This window comes from Salvelinus namaycush, chromosome 18 (assembly GCF_016432855.1).
Source record: "Salvelinus namaycush isolate Seneca chromosome 18, SaNama_1.0, whole genome shotgun sequence".
In the NCBI taxonomy this organism is placed as follows: Eukaryota; Metazoa; Chordata; class Actinopteri; order Salmoniformes; family Salmonidae; genus Salvelinus; species Salvelinus namaycush.
Window position 1 is genome coordinate 15,642,444 of NC_052324.1, and position 16,828 is coordinate 15,659,271.

At 43.2% G+C, this 16,828-nt stretch overlaps 1 protein-coding gene across 1 annotated transcript; it reads right to left on the reverse strand.

The window, feature by feature from the left end:
* Window positions 1-466: 466 nt before the first annotated feature.
* LOC120063579 (nuclear receptor subfamily 6 group A member 1-A-like) lies at window positions 467-15,703 on the reverse strand. The gene is made up of 10 exons (XM_039013928.1): window positions 15,586-15,703; window positions 15,269-15,322; window positions 9,272-9,502; window positions 8,556-8,611; window positions 6,250-6,419; window positions 5,483-5,716; window positions 4,989-5,243; window positions 3,644-3,765; window positions 3,245-3,397; window positions 467-3,110 (listed from the first exon to the last, which is right to left on the reverse strand). Exons 1-10 carry the CDS (start codon window positions 15,701-15,703, stop codon window positions 2,971-2,973), a joined length of 1,533 nt encoding a protein of 510 aa, XP_038869856.1. The 3' UTR covers window positions 467-2,970.
* Between the last annotated feature and the right edge of the window lie 1,125 nt (window positions 15,704-16,828).

Below are 16,828 nucleotides of genomic sequence, written 5' to 3' on the forward strand. Positions count from 1 at the left end.
TCTGCTTTGTTCACAGACGGTCAACTGAAAGAAAAGTAGGAAGCCACAGTGTGTGACTCCCTTCTAATATCTGAGTTGAAAACTCCACACCTCAGGCCCAAATGACACTGGGGAATACAGTAAAGGCTTTGCATGTGAAGGATCATGCATAAATATGCATAATATTTACCAGTTTCACAGGTGCCTGTCTTCTGTTGAGTTAATTCACTGTCTGCAGATATCATTTTATTCATCAAATCTGTGACATGTTTTTGGTAATAGTAAAAGTGATCAATCCATAAACACTTTTGAATTGTAATATCAATACCATAAACACTATATTCTTTTGGAACTTAAATTACAGCAGAGAGTTGATAGAATCACATCCAACATCCATCAGAAAGAATTGTAATGTCAATGTAAACAAACACTGTATAGCCTCAAAACATGGTTAAAACTAGAATTGATGTCATGGATGGTCAGTCCTTGCATCCATAGCTCTGTCTATGAATTTGAGAGTGGTTACATTACTCCAGGCCCATCCCTCAGCTTTTTACCAAAACTAAGGCGGGGTGACCGCTTTGTTATTGTTCTAATTAAGGATTCTAGCTTTAACAATAACATTGAAAATGTATTAAAAAAAAAAGATGGAAAGGTGGCTACTTGAAAACTACTGAAACAAAGAACACACCATTGGTGAAAGTATTCAAAGGGTGGTTCAGGGCATAAGATAGTACAGTGTTAAAGGAACATTCCACCCAGAGATGCATCATATGGGGGATGATTTCTGTATTTTAAAAGTTACATATCTTGAAAATTGATTGCTGACAAGCAAAACATTTTGGGACTATGTCAACAATGGACAAATGAAACAAATAACAAAATATCGTTTTTGGGGTGGAGTACTCCTTTAAGGCAGGTAGTAGTGTTAAGGCTGAGATAGACAAACTAGGCTGGACTTACAGTAGTGGTGAAGGGAGAGAGTAAGCCGACATGATAGTTGAGGTTATTTTGAGCATGCTCAGTTTGGAAAGGGGACATCTCTGGCATTTCGGCCCTGTCTCAGGCCACCTTCAGCCAAATCATCTCAACACTGAACTGGGAGCACTGGTTCACCAGTTGTTTTAAATCTGTTCGAAAACAATCTGTTCTAAAACATGCCCTTATAACCAACACATTCACTTTCATAAAACAGGAAAATATTTGAAAAAGAAAACACCTTCTAAAAAGGACCTACAATGTCCTGAATCCTACGACTACGAATCCTACAAGTACATCAGCATTGTGATCACTGAATAACTCCTGAATGCAATACATAACACTCACTTTACCCTGTTTAAATACAGGTCCACAAGGACCTGAGAGAGAGGAGCATGCAGGGTGGGGACTTTGCCACGGTCATGGTCAAAGAATGTGTCCTGCCTCACCACAGCACGCATAAAAGAGAGTCATTTTAAGGACTGCATTGCCCCAAATGTTCAAACAACGGTTACTATGAAACAGATAAAACCTGAATGATCAAAAAAGACTCTTCAAGTGGGCGAAATGATCATCTCATACATAGAAAATAAAGAACCTATTTCTCTGTATGTTTTTTTTTTTTTAAACAATGTGCATATCTGTCTCAGATGATGTGCAAGCCGGAAGTAACCTCTAGTCCTTCCAGATTAATAGACAAGCCCCTAATGTCTCCTCCATCTCTCCTCTTTTACAGCCAAAAAGTAGTCACCTGAGCATTCCAAACCCAACACTGTCTAAAGATGTAGTAGTAAAAATGAGCAGGCCAGCATGTCCTTCTAGCCTAACTGTGCGGACCGGACCACCGACCCAATGAGCATGTGCAGAGGCTAAGGATTGGGCAAGGGAGTACCAGTGGAGGGCTAAAAGTTGTATGTCTGGAGCAACAGATGGGTGCTACAGGGACTAGGAGGGAAGACAGTGGGGCCTTTGTCTGTGGTGTCTCAGCATTAGGGGTTAGGATGGGAAACAGCTACACTGTGTGTCTGTCTGTCAGCAGAAGTTCTCCCCTCCAGCTCCGACGCACATTGATTCATTTCTTATTCGGGTCCTTCATTGATAAGAAATCATTACATTGAGCTATCGGCTCATCACCCATCTATGGGTTCTGCTTGAAAAAGCTTTGCATAACACTTTGGTCAACAACAACAAAAATCAATACAGCTAATAGCAAACTTCCCCTACCCCTGCAATTCAATTTGTTCCGCAGTCTATGATTGTAGAAAATACCCGTATGCTCGTTTTCTACGAAGATCCCACAATCCAGCTAAAAGTCACCTCACTGAAAGTCTAGGAATGTTCAAGACTGACCAGCCCATCCCTTACAGGAAGTCTGTCTGTGGGTTCTGTAAGAGATAGTGTGTGTAACACAGTATAGAAAAATACTACAAGAAGGGGGACAATACACCAGTAGTGAACATTCATTTGTTGATTGCAGGGGTGAACACTTTTTTATCTTTGGTTCAAAATACAGCAATGCCTTTGGTCAATTTTGTGGTAAAGGCCTACTTATCAATCTATGATTCAGGAGTTTAAAGCATTTACAGGGATTGGATTTAGACTGAGCAACTCTTCATTTCAAAACAGCGAGAAAAAGGTACCTGAAAATAGAAACAACATCTTCCTGAGGTAGTCTCAAAACACTTGTCAACTCATTTATACCCGGCCCCATCCGAATAAAATAAATGTTTCAAATCAAGTTCTAACAATGGCAACACCGACACATTGAGCAATCGGATACACACGTGTAAACTCCAAAGACCAATGCATCAATGTGCATTTAGTTTGTACAGAAGCATGTGCACAGCATAAATCAGCATACATTCAGCTCTGTCGTGTAATAAATATATAGAGAAAAAAAGCTTTATAAAACTAGCTGCTTGTCACATTCACAGGAAGGAGGACCAGTCCCTTGCCCTGCCCCCTAGGCCAGCTCTGAGTAAAGGGGTGGTCCTAGAGCCAGCAGGGCAGGGCTCAGTTCCCAGGGGAGGTACCCGTAGAAGTCAGACAGGGGGAACTTCCTGTCCTGTAGCTGATTAGGCTGGATTTGCAGGAGTGCAAGACTGCTTTGAACAAAAGGGGGAGCTGTTCCAGGGGAACATTCACCAGCTTGCCTGGAAAGAAACATGTTTCACAGGGTGTGAGTACAGAACAATTATCCCATCGCCTACCTTGTTATGGACCTTTATATTCGCATTTCATAATACACCGCCCGCCATGCCAATCCCTGATAGGTGCCCCAACTTACCTGCCATGAAGCGGATCTCTGGCAGACACATCATGATCTCGGGGAAGCGTTTGGGCTGGTGAGGGTACTTGTACTCAGTGTAGTCCTGACACACGTACCAGTAGCGCTTGTTCAGCTGCTCCAACTGGGAGACGTTAGTCAGACCGCGGATATCTGCACGGCAGACAGGGACACATTGAGGAGAGGACCTTAGCTACTGTTCATGTATGTGTGATGTTTGCATTCTTTTTATTCAATAAAGCATCTGAGCAGCAGAGCAGTTTAGAAAATTCCTGAAGGATCAGTGCTGTGTCTGACTGTGTGTGTGTGTGTGTGTGTGTGTGTGTGTGTGTGTGTGTGTGTGTGTGTGTGTGTGTGTGTGAGTGTGTGTGTGTGTGTGTGTGTGTGTGTGTGTGTTACCTTGGTTCAAGAAGTTGATGGCTTTCATGCAGGCGTACTCCTCGTTGCTGACCTTCAACTGGTGGAACTTGCGGAACAGATAGATCAGCCTCTCCATCACCTCCATGCCATTCTCACTGAATCTGGAGAGGACGCATACAAAAACACGGGGAGATTGTGGAATGTGATACGCCCGCTCACACGCAAACAACCCACAAAATCAACAAGACTACCAGCTCTTGTACACACAGCTACAGAAGTGGAAAATCACAAAGTGATAACAAAGTTAAGGGAGAGTAGATTTATGATAGTTGATTCAATCATGACCGTAATAAGATGATGAGCAGTAGGGATGGGGTGGGGGGGGTGCCTGATCCACTACAAGTGATTAAGGATATTCATCTCGCTGACTAAACATTTCCTTTAGCTTTAAGGAAGGAGCATGTACTTAAACATGGCAAACTGAACAACTGTACTCATCAATCTCTATACCCGTCTCTGCAGCGCCCCTTAAATCTTGATCTCTTTAGTACATGTGCCTACACACCGCTTAGTAACTGGCTTAGTAAATCAGACACCTTCTCCTTGAATGTGCAAACTGCAGGCAAATGGGCCATTGCAACACAACCCAGCCGTAAACAAGTGTGCCAAAAGGGCTGATAATTCTGGTCTGATTTACACACAACCAAGCCCCCACAGTATTATGGCCAATCTGGGACAGAGGGACAGACCTGTATTTCATAATGGCCCAGACAGTGCTAGCCACAGTCCTGAGGAGTCATCCACCTCACAGGACAGTTCACTGGCACACTTCCAAAACCAATATACCTCGATGTAATGGTCGAAATATCACAGCCTTTAGAGATTGTGAATTCACAGAGTGGAACGGTGGTCTCTGTAGGAGACTGTTGTTGCAGAAGGAAACACAACTTGACATCATCCCTTCTCTTTAGAGCCGTATTCAGCCACCACACCTCCCAAAAACACTACAATAACATAAGTCCAGGTAAGCATTGCCTTTTAACGTTTGATAAATGAACAACACAAAAGGAGAATTTTATTTAAAAAATTTAAATGACGGCCTATACCGGCCAAACACGGAAGACGCTGGGCCAATTGTGCGCCGCCCTATGGGACTCCCAATCAAGGCCGGTTGTGATACAGCCTGGAATCGAACCAGGGTGTCTGTAGTGATGCCTCAAGCACTGAAATGCAGTGCCTTAGACCGCTGCGCCACTCGGCAGAAGACGAGGGTGTCCCAGCTAAATGGTCTCTTTCCATACAATGATTCCAAAATAAACCTATGAACACAACCTAGTATCATTGTTTAACCCTGACAGTGATCCCACTGTCGGGCAATACTCACCCCTGCATCTCGTCCTCAGAGGGCGTGTACTTGGTGGTGACGTCGGCCAGGTCTCCAAAGATCTGCGCACTGTAGATGGTGAGGCAGGAGAGCAGGATGAGCTCCTGCCAGGTGGAGCTGAGCAGACAGGTGTAGTCCTCAATGGACATCTCGCAGAAGAACGGCAGCTTCTTGATCCACGAGATCTGACGAAAAAGCAGCTCGTCGGCCAGACGACACAGCAGCGTAAACAACTCCACCTGAGTCACCTTGTACCTGACACACATAACAGGGGAGACAGAGAGACGCGGATGTGAATATCAACAGGCTTCATAGCAGCAAAGTGTTCCTGTTATTGTATTGGGCCAGGAGTTGTAGCTGACCTTGTCACATGGTTGAACAATTCATATTGTAAAACACATTTCCAAATAGATGTCTGCTGGAATTGTTATGTCAAAAAACATGCCACAGTTTGAGTGCTCAGCAGATATTTCTGGTTAAGCAGGCCTACTCACCCATCCTCTATCAGCATGGGGGTGGTCAGTGGAGCCAGGTCCTCTGCAGCCACTAGCTGCAGCACCAGGGGGTGTGACTGGGGGTAGAGGTTGCGGGGCTGGGGGGCCAGCAGGCCTGACTGGGCATGGTAGCTGAAGAGGTGAGGTAGCAGCTGGTAGGGGGTGTTCATGGGGGTGTTCATGTACTGGTCCCTGAGAGCAGCCGTGTAGCCGCCATTCATCTCTACAGAGCGACTGGACAGAGAAAACACAATGGTCAAACACACTAACACCTCAGACATGATTGAAAACACAGTAGAACTGTCACTGCCGCGAGATCATTTACTCACAATAGTCGTTCAACTACATACTGTACTTACACTAAATGCCAGAAATGGTTAAGTGTGCTCATGTTGTTGAGATTTGATAAATAACTATTTCTGTCCATTTCTAACATAATCAGAGTACATGGCTGATATAGATATGTTGATGTTGACACAGAGAGAGATTCAAATAGATACCACCACACTACATAGACTATATTTGGCCTTGCTGCTTGTAGATAGACACTATGCATGTCTCCATAGCAAGAACAGCAGATACTGGTACGAATTCATTCTACAGATATCACTGCTAAGTCTGAATAGATTGCATTCAGGCATTCCTCTAGTGGCAAACACCTTACTAACTTGGCAATGAGATGTCAGGGGCAGTTCATTATTTCGTAACTGGACAAACTGCTGACAATGGCTACGATGCTCCCTAATGTAGAGGAGTTGCTAACTCACTTGGATGACAGAGTGGATGCGGGTGATGGCTGGTTGCCCTCGGAGGCGCCGTTGCTAGGGGAACTGTGGTCACTACTGTCACCATTGTTGCTCCAGGTGTGCTCCGGGAGACTGGCTTCCTCCTTAAACTCCTGTCCCGACATGATCCGCTCAATCTCCTCATCTGTGATCTGTGACACAGAGACAGAGATAGAGATAGAGATAGAGAGAGAGGGAGAGAGAGAGAGAGAGAGAGAGAGAGAGAGAGAGAGAGAGAGAGAGAGAGAGAGAGAGAGAGAGAGAGAGAGAGAGAGAGAGAGAGAGAGAGAGAGAGAGAGAGAGAGAGAGAGAGAGAGAGAGAGAGAGAGAGAGAGAGAGAGAGAGAGAGAGAGAGAGGGAGAGAGAGAGAGAGAGAGAAAGAAGAAAGAGAGAGCAGAGAAGAGAGAGCAGAAAGAGAGAGCAGACAGAGACAGCAGAGAGAGAGAGAGAGAGAGAGAGAATATGTAAAGAGTCATGACATTGGCAAGCCCATTAACTATTATAATTCACTCCCCTGGGTACTTCAAGTCTTTAGCTGTTAATACTACAGCATTGTTTTCAGGCATCTGAATGGATTAACATAGCACTGTTGTCCAGGGTATAATTATCCTAGGACAACTTGTTCCACAGAGGCACAAGGCCACACCATGCACATGCACATGCGCACGCACCCACCCACCCACACATACAGGGGTCGTTCCACTTCAAAAAAAACACAAGAAAGAGGATTTCAACACCCACCATATCAAATTGTTCTGAAATAGTTTTTGTTGATAGAAACAGATAAGTATTCCTGCAAAGTTATAATGTTGACATATAACTTGATCTCTAAAATATTAAGCTAATTGATTGTACCCAAATTGGCCATTTTAATATATAGGATTCATATATTTAATAACTATAGTACCTAACATCTGATTTGGACCAAACTTTTTTCTAACAATGAGTTAGGCATGAGGAATCCAAAGAAATTGTCAAAAGCACCCCATACCCCACACCAATCCCACCCCAACAATGAGTATATAGTATCAGTTCCCTATGTTTGACAAGTAGTATGGAGCTGTGGCTTGGAGTATTGTTTCTTTATCCTATGTAATGTATTCTCAGTGAATTTGTTGATGTTTTCTTTCCCCTGTTCAGAAACATTTTTAATTTTTTGAAGTGTTTATGTCCCATCCTGCTTACAGGGTAAGAAGCTATATTTAATTTTGTAATTTAGGTGAACTATCCCTTTAATAATGGGTGTTGGGGGGAATCTTTAAAAAAAGATCACCTAATAGCAGGAACAGCACCATCTAGTGGTCAGAACTTGTTAATTGGGATGTACAGTAGGATGGGACACAAACCCAATAACTTCAATGACTAATTTCTCTGAACAGGATAAACTTTTTTTTGTTGCCAAATTCATTGAGAATACATTACATAGGATGAAGAAACAATACTCAGCCTCAGCTCCATACTATTTCTCAAACATAGGGAACTGATACTATATACTTGTTTTTGGAGTGGGATTGATGTGGGGTGTGGGGGAGGAGGGTCTGTGGGTGGCTTTTGACCGCTTCTTTGGATTCCTCATGTCTTACTCATTGTTACAAAAAAGTTTGGTCCAAATCGGATGTTAGGTACTATAATTATTGAATATTATATGAATCCTAGAAATTAAAATATCCAATTTGTGTGCAATTAATTAGCTTAATTTCTAAGAGATCAAATTATATTTCAACAAAATAATGCTTCCGGAATGCTTATCTTATCTGTTTCTAACTACAGACACGATTTCAGAACAATCTGAGATGGTGGGTGTCATGGCTTGCTGAAATGACATGGAATGACCCACATCTTAGCTATGCCAAAATTATATTTGAAAAGCATGGCTAATCCTTCATCTAATGTTAATAACATTTATTTATTTTTTCTTTAAAAAATTACCCCCTAATTTTTGATCTTCTCTCATCACTTCAACTCGGGAGGAGTTAATGACATAGATTGAATTGAACACTGTAAATAATGACTGGTGCTACAAGCAATTAGGGATGCTGATTTGCCCAATTACCTTGTTTAAAGCCAGCTAATGAAATTATAAGTTAATGTGAGCATGGAATCACTGTCAAGGATGGGTTCAATTCCATTTATAATAATCACAGTTCAGGGCAATGGGTTAGAAATGACCAGCATTTTACATAACAATTCTTAGTAAGCAATTTAAATTTAAATAGTTCTGCAATATCAAAGTCGCTGTGGGAAACTAGCTGTAATTAGCTGTAGTAGAGTGCACAGTGAATATTTACCTGGACAGGCCCAATGCTTTTGTTTCTCCCTCCTGGCATGCCATCTTCCCTGATTGCTGGAAAACACACAGAACAGCCATAAGCACCACAATAAGAGAAACAAACTGTATGGTTTTTAAAAATACTATGTTTGGGTTTCAAGACATAAAAAACACTAAAGTACAGTACAATTCCTAGAGGGGTAGTGATAGCAACATTGGTACTATGGCTCCACCTGGTGGCTGCTATGATTGTGCCACAGCAGATCATCAGGAAAGAGTACAGCAAAATGTGAAACTTCATCTACACAGTCAATCCAGCAGAGAGCACTAGCTACATAACAACAGAGCTGGGCGGCCTAGCTGCGAGCTGACAAGAGGGTGGGGTCATCACTAGTTAACACTGCCACAAAGTCAACCCCCCCCCCCATTTATACAATTTATCTTCTTAAAATCACATGTTAAACCTTAGCATTAACCCTAACCACACAGATAATCTTATGCCTAACCTTAAATTACATTGTTTTGGTTTTCATGAATTTTTTACGATATATAGCCAATTTTGACTTTGTAGCTGTGCTCTCTCGTGGAAACCCCCATGGAGCTTTTCCAATGAAATCTGTGGTTCTAGAACAATCTACTATGGTTCTAGTACAGTACATTCAGCTCAAAATTCTAGGCCTCTGCATACGTGGCTCTCGTCTGCTCGTCACTCTTGCCTCTTTGGTCTCCTCTTACCTTTGCGGTTCATTCCCATCTGTAGACACTTGAGCAGGCGGCAGTATTGGCAGCGGTTGCGCTGCTTGCGCGACATCTCGCAGTTCTTGTCACGGCTGCAGCGGTACACGCGCTTGTTGCAGATGCTGCGCTTGAAGAAGCCCTTGCAGCCCTCGCAGGAGATGATGCCATAGTGCAGGCCTGTGGCGCGGTCTCCACAGATAAGGCAAACACGTGGGTCAGCTGCAACATCTGACAGGAGAGACAGAATGACTTGTTAGAACAGAAGACAGAAAACCGACAGACGCCTGCCACATATCACAACATTCAAGTAACATCAATGACAAATTGGACATAATAAAGATAAATATCTACGGAGAAAATGCAGCATGATCAAAATTGCTCTCAGATCTGAAAAGAAACCCGTTGCCATAAGTCTTCACCAAGCATATGTATCCTACAGCTCTAACCATCGTCGTGGAACTTAGGGTAGCCAACCAGTGTAACCAGCTGGATGTTAGGAGGAAGAATGGGCAGAGAGGGCAGACATCTTGAATGTTTTATTCAATAGGTCTGAGCAGAGAAAGGGCCAGGCTAAACGACACATGCTGGGCTGCCTGGTGATTTGTTTACAGGCTCTCCTTTCCCTTAGACACAGTGGCAGCGTCATTTCAACTCTTCACTGTGACTATAGTCTAACACCACTCGGTGAAACCTGACTAGATTCACTCCCCTTTCATAGATATAGAGTACACTGAAACGCAAGCCCACATGAGGACTAAATCTCTCACTGTGAGCATAACACGCTGGTGTGACAAGGGAATTTATATTTGTTTAAATATATCAGACCAACTAACAGTTAATGATTCTCTAACTCCACAGGCGGGCAGTGACACCTTAATTGGGGATGATGGGCTCATAGTATTGGCTGAAATGGAATGTTATCGAACACATCAAACACATGGTTTCCATATGTTTGATACCATTCCATCCACCCAAATCCAGCCATTGTTATGAGACGTCTTCCCCTCAGCAGCCTCCAGTGTCCAACTAGTAGGTTCATATCACAGCTATCTTCTTTAAAAGACAAACCCAGTGCAGACCAGAGCCTTTACATTTTAGCCTTAACCTCGTTTCCTCAAAGGGTATATGGTGCAGCTTTTCTGCTGAGAGTTTCAAAATGTGAAATGTTGTTAAGAGCAAGTGAGGGCAGTAACTTGGAACACATGTTGGGGGATATTTGGGGGCTTGGATAAAGGCGAGGGAAGGGCTGCCTTTGAGGAAGTAGTGGAACAGGATGTTCCAAATGAAGCACATTCAAAAATAGTTGGTTAAATTACACAGTGCTCTGAGTTTAAGGTTAGCCAGCAGATTAACAACATGTGGTGGCCACTAGAGACCCAGATGTGAAAACAGAATAAAGTTCAAAACACCTAGCTTACTACAGTAGCCCTTATCCCCAAATACCAATATCGCTGATGCTAAATAGCTTTTGGCTTTACATTCATCTCTATAGAGTGACATGTCTGGCTTTCATGTGTCTGTGTGTGCATACGTTCCATTGGGTGTGCGTGTTGGAGTTTGGATCATAGAGAGATGTACTTAAAGCTAGAAACAATAACAATGTGTTCTCTCCTGTTTTACTAAAAAGCTAAGGGATTGGGCTGGAGGAATGTAACTACTAGAGCTACGGATGCAAGGACTGACCATACATGATCCCAAATGTGTAGTTTTAACCATGTTTTGAGGCTATACAGTTTAGATTTACGTTGATTACAAACATTGTTTTACTCCAATCTTATATTTTGGGTTCTGATGGGGAACGACACTTGAACTATGTGCATAAGGTGTGTTACTTTTTTTAAATTATTTTTTACTTTAGTCTATTTGGTAAATATTTGTTTAACTCTTCTTGATCTGCACTGTTGGTTAAGGGCTTGTAAGTAAGCATTTGACGGTAAGGTCTACACCTGTTGTATTTGGCGCATGTGACAAATAAAGTTTGATTTGATTTGATTACGCCATTTATAGTTTACATTCTTCAAGAATCAATGGGTCATTCACTTATAAATCCAAAAAGAGACGAAGCAACTAAGGATTTAAATTGAAGACTTACAATCCTTTGTGAACTCCTGACATTCTTAGTTACTTTACTAATCACCACAGAAACGGCACAATCTGCAGACCAGCACACTTTGAGGACACCAAACTTTAAAAAGCTGTTTAAAATCTTAGCTGGCATAATCCCCATCTACCTCTAGGTTAGATAATAAAACACTATGCAGGCAGAGAATGAATTAGACCGAAAACCTATTTCCCTACTCTCTGCTGTCCACCGTGTTAGTGCTACCCTATCGATCAACCCCCGTCCACCAACACACAAACACACACACACCCCTCAACCCCCGCACCATCCCCCCTCATAAAAGCTCTGAACAGATGGGTTGATGCCATGGTTACAGTGAATAGCCCAGCGAAGCAACGGCTGCCAGAAGAAGAGATAACACAGAACAACCCCAACCTTACTGGCTTAGCTTTCTAATTATGATATCAGTTAACAAGGCATCCCATCCCAGTTTCTGTTGGTCAATCAGCAATTACATGTGGTTTGTTGTCCCCACTTTATCATCATCCATTACTAAGTATAGTAAAAATGTTAAAAAATGATATATATAAGTCAGTTTAGAACAAATTCTTCTTTACAATGATGGCCAACCCCGGCCAAACCCGGACGACGCTGGGCCAATTGTGCGCTGCCCTATGGGACTCCCAATCACGGCCGGATGTGATACAGCCTGGTTTCGAACCAGGGACTGTAGTGACGCCTCTTGCACTGCGATTATTGGTCACATACACATGTTTAGCAGATGCTATTGCGGGTGTAGTGAAATGCTTGTGTTTATAGCTCCAACAGTGCAGTAATATCTAACAAGTTATATCTAACAATTTCACAACAATACACACAAATCTAAAGTAAAGGAATGGAATTAAGAATATATAAATACCTGACAGCAATGTCGGAGCGGCATAGACTAAAATACAGTAGAATACAGTATATACATATGAAATGAGTAATGCAAAACATGCAAACATTAAAGTAGGGAGTGTGCTTCAAACAGAACTCCCAAAATAAAGTACCATGAACTGGTTCATCCTGAAAAACAGGTGACCACTAACTGGGAAAATATAAACAGTGAAGTTATCAAAGTGAAGGTTTACAGATCAACATGGGAGACTGCATTGGGAGATTTTGTAAATATACAGAGAGAAACATCCAGAACCCTGGTTTTCACCTCCATTTTGGGGTCCACTGGGGTCCAAACTGAGTTCAAACCGATTCTACATGTAGATTTACACTAAAATGTCGGCAGTCAGACGCCCACCGGCGGCAGGTGGTCCCGAAAACACACCCCGCCGAACGAACGGCGGTGCGCATGTCAGATGAACGTTAGATGGAGATCCGGTGCGGTTTGTGCGCTCCACAGGCGGGCAGTGACACCTTAATTGGGGATGATGGGCTCATAATAATGGCTGGAATGGAACAAATGGAATGCTATCGAACACATCACACACATGGTTTCTATGTGTTTGATGCCATTCCATTCACTCCCTTCCAGCCATTATTATGAGCCGTCCTCCCCCTCAACAGCCTCCTGTGATGCGCTCCCATAGTTAGTGAGCAAACTGAGAGCAGACTGAACTGCTTTCACTGGATTCTACCAACAGTAAATAATGAACACAGTCCTGAAGGAGACTGGTGAGAACTCAGCTATAGTGGTCCTGGTTAATGCTACCTTCTCCTGAACCCACAAAGTAACCCTAGCTGCTCTGAGGTAAGTCTCTTACTGACGGCCTTTGGTCAACCAGTAATTCACATAGCCATGAACTTTCCCCTCTTCCAGGCATGGACTAACCCATCAGATATAAGAGGGAGACATGGGTGCAGTGATCTAAAGTAACAAGGTCATCAAACCCATGCCAACCCTTACTGTGCAAAAGCTTCCTTTCCCTTAACACATTTACTATCATCAGTGCTTGACTTGGGCTACTGCTTGAGCTCCTGTTCCTCTCATAGAATATTAGCTCAAATGTATTGTGGAGCTCCTGCACCTAAATATAAACAGTACAGGCCCCCAAAATGAGTCCCGGAACCTATTTCAGTCCAAACCAAGTACTGATTATCATGAACGTATAAGATTGGCCAAACGCGAATAAAATGGCAGATAGCAACTTTTAGACCTCAGGTACTGTCCACAAGAGCACACTTGTGCACAGGTTATACACTAAACTACTACTACTGAGTGGTAAACTCATCTTCTTTATAACTTAAATATAGCTGCAACCGAATCAGACATAATCCTGTCAAAGAGATGACAGAGGTCCTATATGTCCATCCCTGCTCTAAGTATACTAGAAGCAGCAGTGTGCTTTCAGAGCCCAGGGTAAGGTTCCTCTTAGTAGAGGCAATTAGCCAGAGCAGGAGAAATGTTAAGGAGCATAAAGCCTCTCCCAGATCTACTGAATGGGGAATGGAAGACCTCTAAAACCCAATGGGATTACCTATGAGGCTTAAGTTAACTCCTCGGGAGGCTTTTCTGGGGTTGTCATACTGTACACACACAAAAGGCTCACTCGGGTCCTGCCAACGGATTCAAATGTAATCCTTGGTCATTAACGTGAACATCCCACCAGCCTGAGAACAATGAGGAGCTCTTACTCAAAACAAACCTGTTGAGGTTTGTAATAGATTATGTTTTGACCCCAACACCTATTTTTGGTCTTCCATAAGGAACACTCATGTAACGAGGGTCTTTCGCACTGCCATACAGTTAACAACGTAATAGAGAAACGTCCTGCCAGAAGTAACTCCAGAGTGCAGTAACAAATATAGAAGTGTCATCAGTATGCTTTCACACACTACTACATACCGCAGCACGAAAGAACTTGATGTCCTGTAATAATCTATTATAATGATTCCGTATAAAGTGACTTTAGCCCGATTAAAGTGGGCTCTCGGAGCACAATGAGGACAAAGCTTGATGCTGAAGGAAGGGCGGAGGTATCAGTGAAGATTCACCTTAAGGTCTAAATCAAAAGCCTTTCAGTCATTAAAGCCCCTGTTCTGTGTGTAATAGAATAACACCTCTACTAAGTCTGCCAGAAAAGAGGACAGGACCCACATACTTTCCCCCTTTATTTGAACTCAGAGCTCTCCTCATTCTCTTTCTCAAAATGGCCACCTAAAAGGTGCTCCACCCTCTGCATTGTCTTGCATATGTTATAGATCGCCCAAAACCCTGCTCTGTTTTGATATTTTACATCAAACACAAGCTGTGAGAGCACGCGAGAGATTTTACTGCCTTAAAGCATGTCCAAGATCACATAGGTTAACACCACGGCTCTCCAAGCCTGGAAAACTACCCTCCTGTAGGGTTTCAATTCAACCCCAGTTTTAACTGACCTGATTAACCAGCTAATTAGTGGTGCATCGGTCTAAGGCACTGCATCTCAGTGCTTGAGGCATCACTACAAACACCTTGGTTCTATTCCAGGCTGTATCACAACCGGATGTGATTGGGAGTCCCATAGGGCGGTGCACAATTGGCCCAGCGTTGTGCGGGTTTGGCCGGTATAGTCAGTGTAAATAAGAATTTGATCTTAACTGACTTAAAAATAAAGGTTCAATAAAAAAATATATAATTTAAAAGCACTCCAGGAACAGGATGGGAAAGCCCTGCTTTACACTATGGATCCTCTCCTCCTCAATAAAGGTGGCCGCATGCTTCCCAACTGCAATGTTTCTTTACCGTTCGTGCATATATTATGACAACATTTTGTGATGTTTTGTTCGTTTTGGAGTTTGGTTAGGGTTTTGTCGACTGTTCGGGCACACAAAATAAATTCTCAAGGGCCAGCCGAAGTTCTGAAGGCGAAGTCTACCCCCCTTCGTCCATGATTGGTCAACTGTAGAGGTGATGCAATTCAGCTGGAAACTCAGTGTTCTCAGCATTCTCTGACTCTCCGACGAGGGGTGGTAGTTCCAGGTACGGCCAGGTTTATTGAGATGGACACCTGTGAATGAGAGGTAACACGAGAATGTCAGATATATAAATTTGGTCAACAAAAACACCATACCATTTTCCAGGAACCATGTTCCAAAAGCTTTGATAAAATTGCACTTCTCATGTAGAGGTGCATACATATATACAGTAACAAGGGGAATTAGAAACAGAAAAAGTTGAATTAATTCATACCTGAATAAGGGCGCATGAGGTTCTCATGTAGGGGGAAAGCTGCATCTCCCAGGAAAACATGAGGACTTGGCGTTGTGGTACCTGACAGGACAGCTGGCGGTGGTAAATCCAGGGTCTTCTTCAGCAGTTTGGACCCAAAATAACTCTCTTGAAACACTCCACCATAGCTCTCTCGGCCGTATGCCCCTATATCAACCATTGTGAACCTGTAGCGGACATCTTCTCTGTCTCCGGATCTCTATTATGTGTTGCTAGGTAGATAGATCTAGTAGATCCCTGGCAAATCACACACATCCAATCAACTGTCTCTCTGTACACTATTTTATTCTCGGGTGTGTTTGGGTGTGTCATCACGTCCTTGTTTGGCATAGATGGCTATTACCAGGTCATCGCCCTCTACTGTCCCGGGGTAATATTGCTGCTTTCCCCCCTTTTTTTCATTTTTGAAGCGAACGTCTTTTTTGGGAGCATGCGAGCCCACTCGTTCGGTTCGACTAGCCAGCTTTGGCTAGCCGACAGCCGAACTGAAGAACGCTGACGCCTTGAGCCATTTGTCTGTTTTATTTCAGCACATGTGGTAATTCAAAGAAGGCATCAAAACCATATATTTAATTGAGCATCCCATGTGAAATGCCTGACTTCCTTCAATGAGAAAAACACAATGATCGTTAGTTTCCTTCATTCACACCAGCAGAGGCTTATTTGCCAAATCTGTCACCCTCTCTTTCAAGTGCATGGCCACCATATAATCACCAACACTTGATCTCAATGTGTCACATCAAACTCTGGCTCCACCTCACCAACCCCTCCCTGTATGGCAGTCAGTGGTCCAGTCCATCAAACTGGTTCTGTCCTGGTTCTGGTCACCTCCCCTCCCCCAGCTTCTCATGGATCATGTGATGGGGGTGATAAATCCAAAGTGACGGGACATGTGGGAGAGTTGTAAAGTCAAGCCTTTGCTTCATCTTGAACTCTACCCTCTCTCTCTCTATAGTCTGGGCCCTGTGACTGCCTCCTCTCCCTCCGTCCCTCCCTCTTCCACCTCACCACAAGGCCTGCTGAAGGGTATTTCACTCAGCGGTTTTGTCTTGTGTTTCCATCACAATCATCCCCAGCTGAAAGGCAGCGGGGGATGAAGGGATCTGCTGTACTTTTCCACTATTAATTCCCCTCCTACCTCCCTCCCTCCCTCCCTTCTTTACATATCTCTCTATCCATACACAATCCTTTATGGGAGGAAAGGGTGCATACTTTCTCCTAATTAAGTACAGTACCTGATGACTCTCTCGGCCGCTCTTTCTATCTGTCTCAAATCAAATCAAAT

Coding starts and splice junctions, on each gene's coding strand:
- LOC120063579 (XM_039013928.1), bottom strand. CDS start 15,703: ATGGTTGATATAGGGGCATACGGCCGAGAGAGCTATGGTGGAGTGTTT. Junction 6,420..8,555: donor AAAGCATTGGGCCTGTCCAG/GTAAATATTCAC, acceptor TCTGTGTCACAG/ATCACAGATGAGGAGATTGA. Junction 3,398..3,643: donor CATCAACTTCTTGAACCAAG/GTAACACACACA, acceptor TCTGCCGTGCAG/ATATCCGCGGTCTGACTAAC.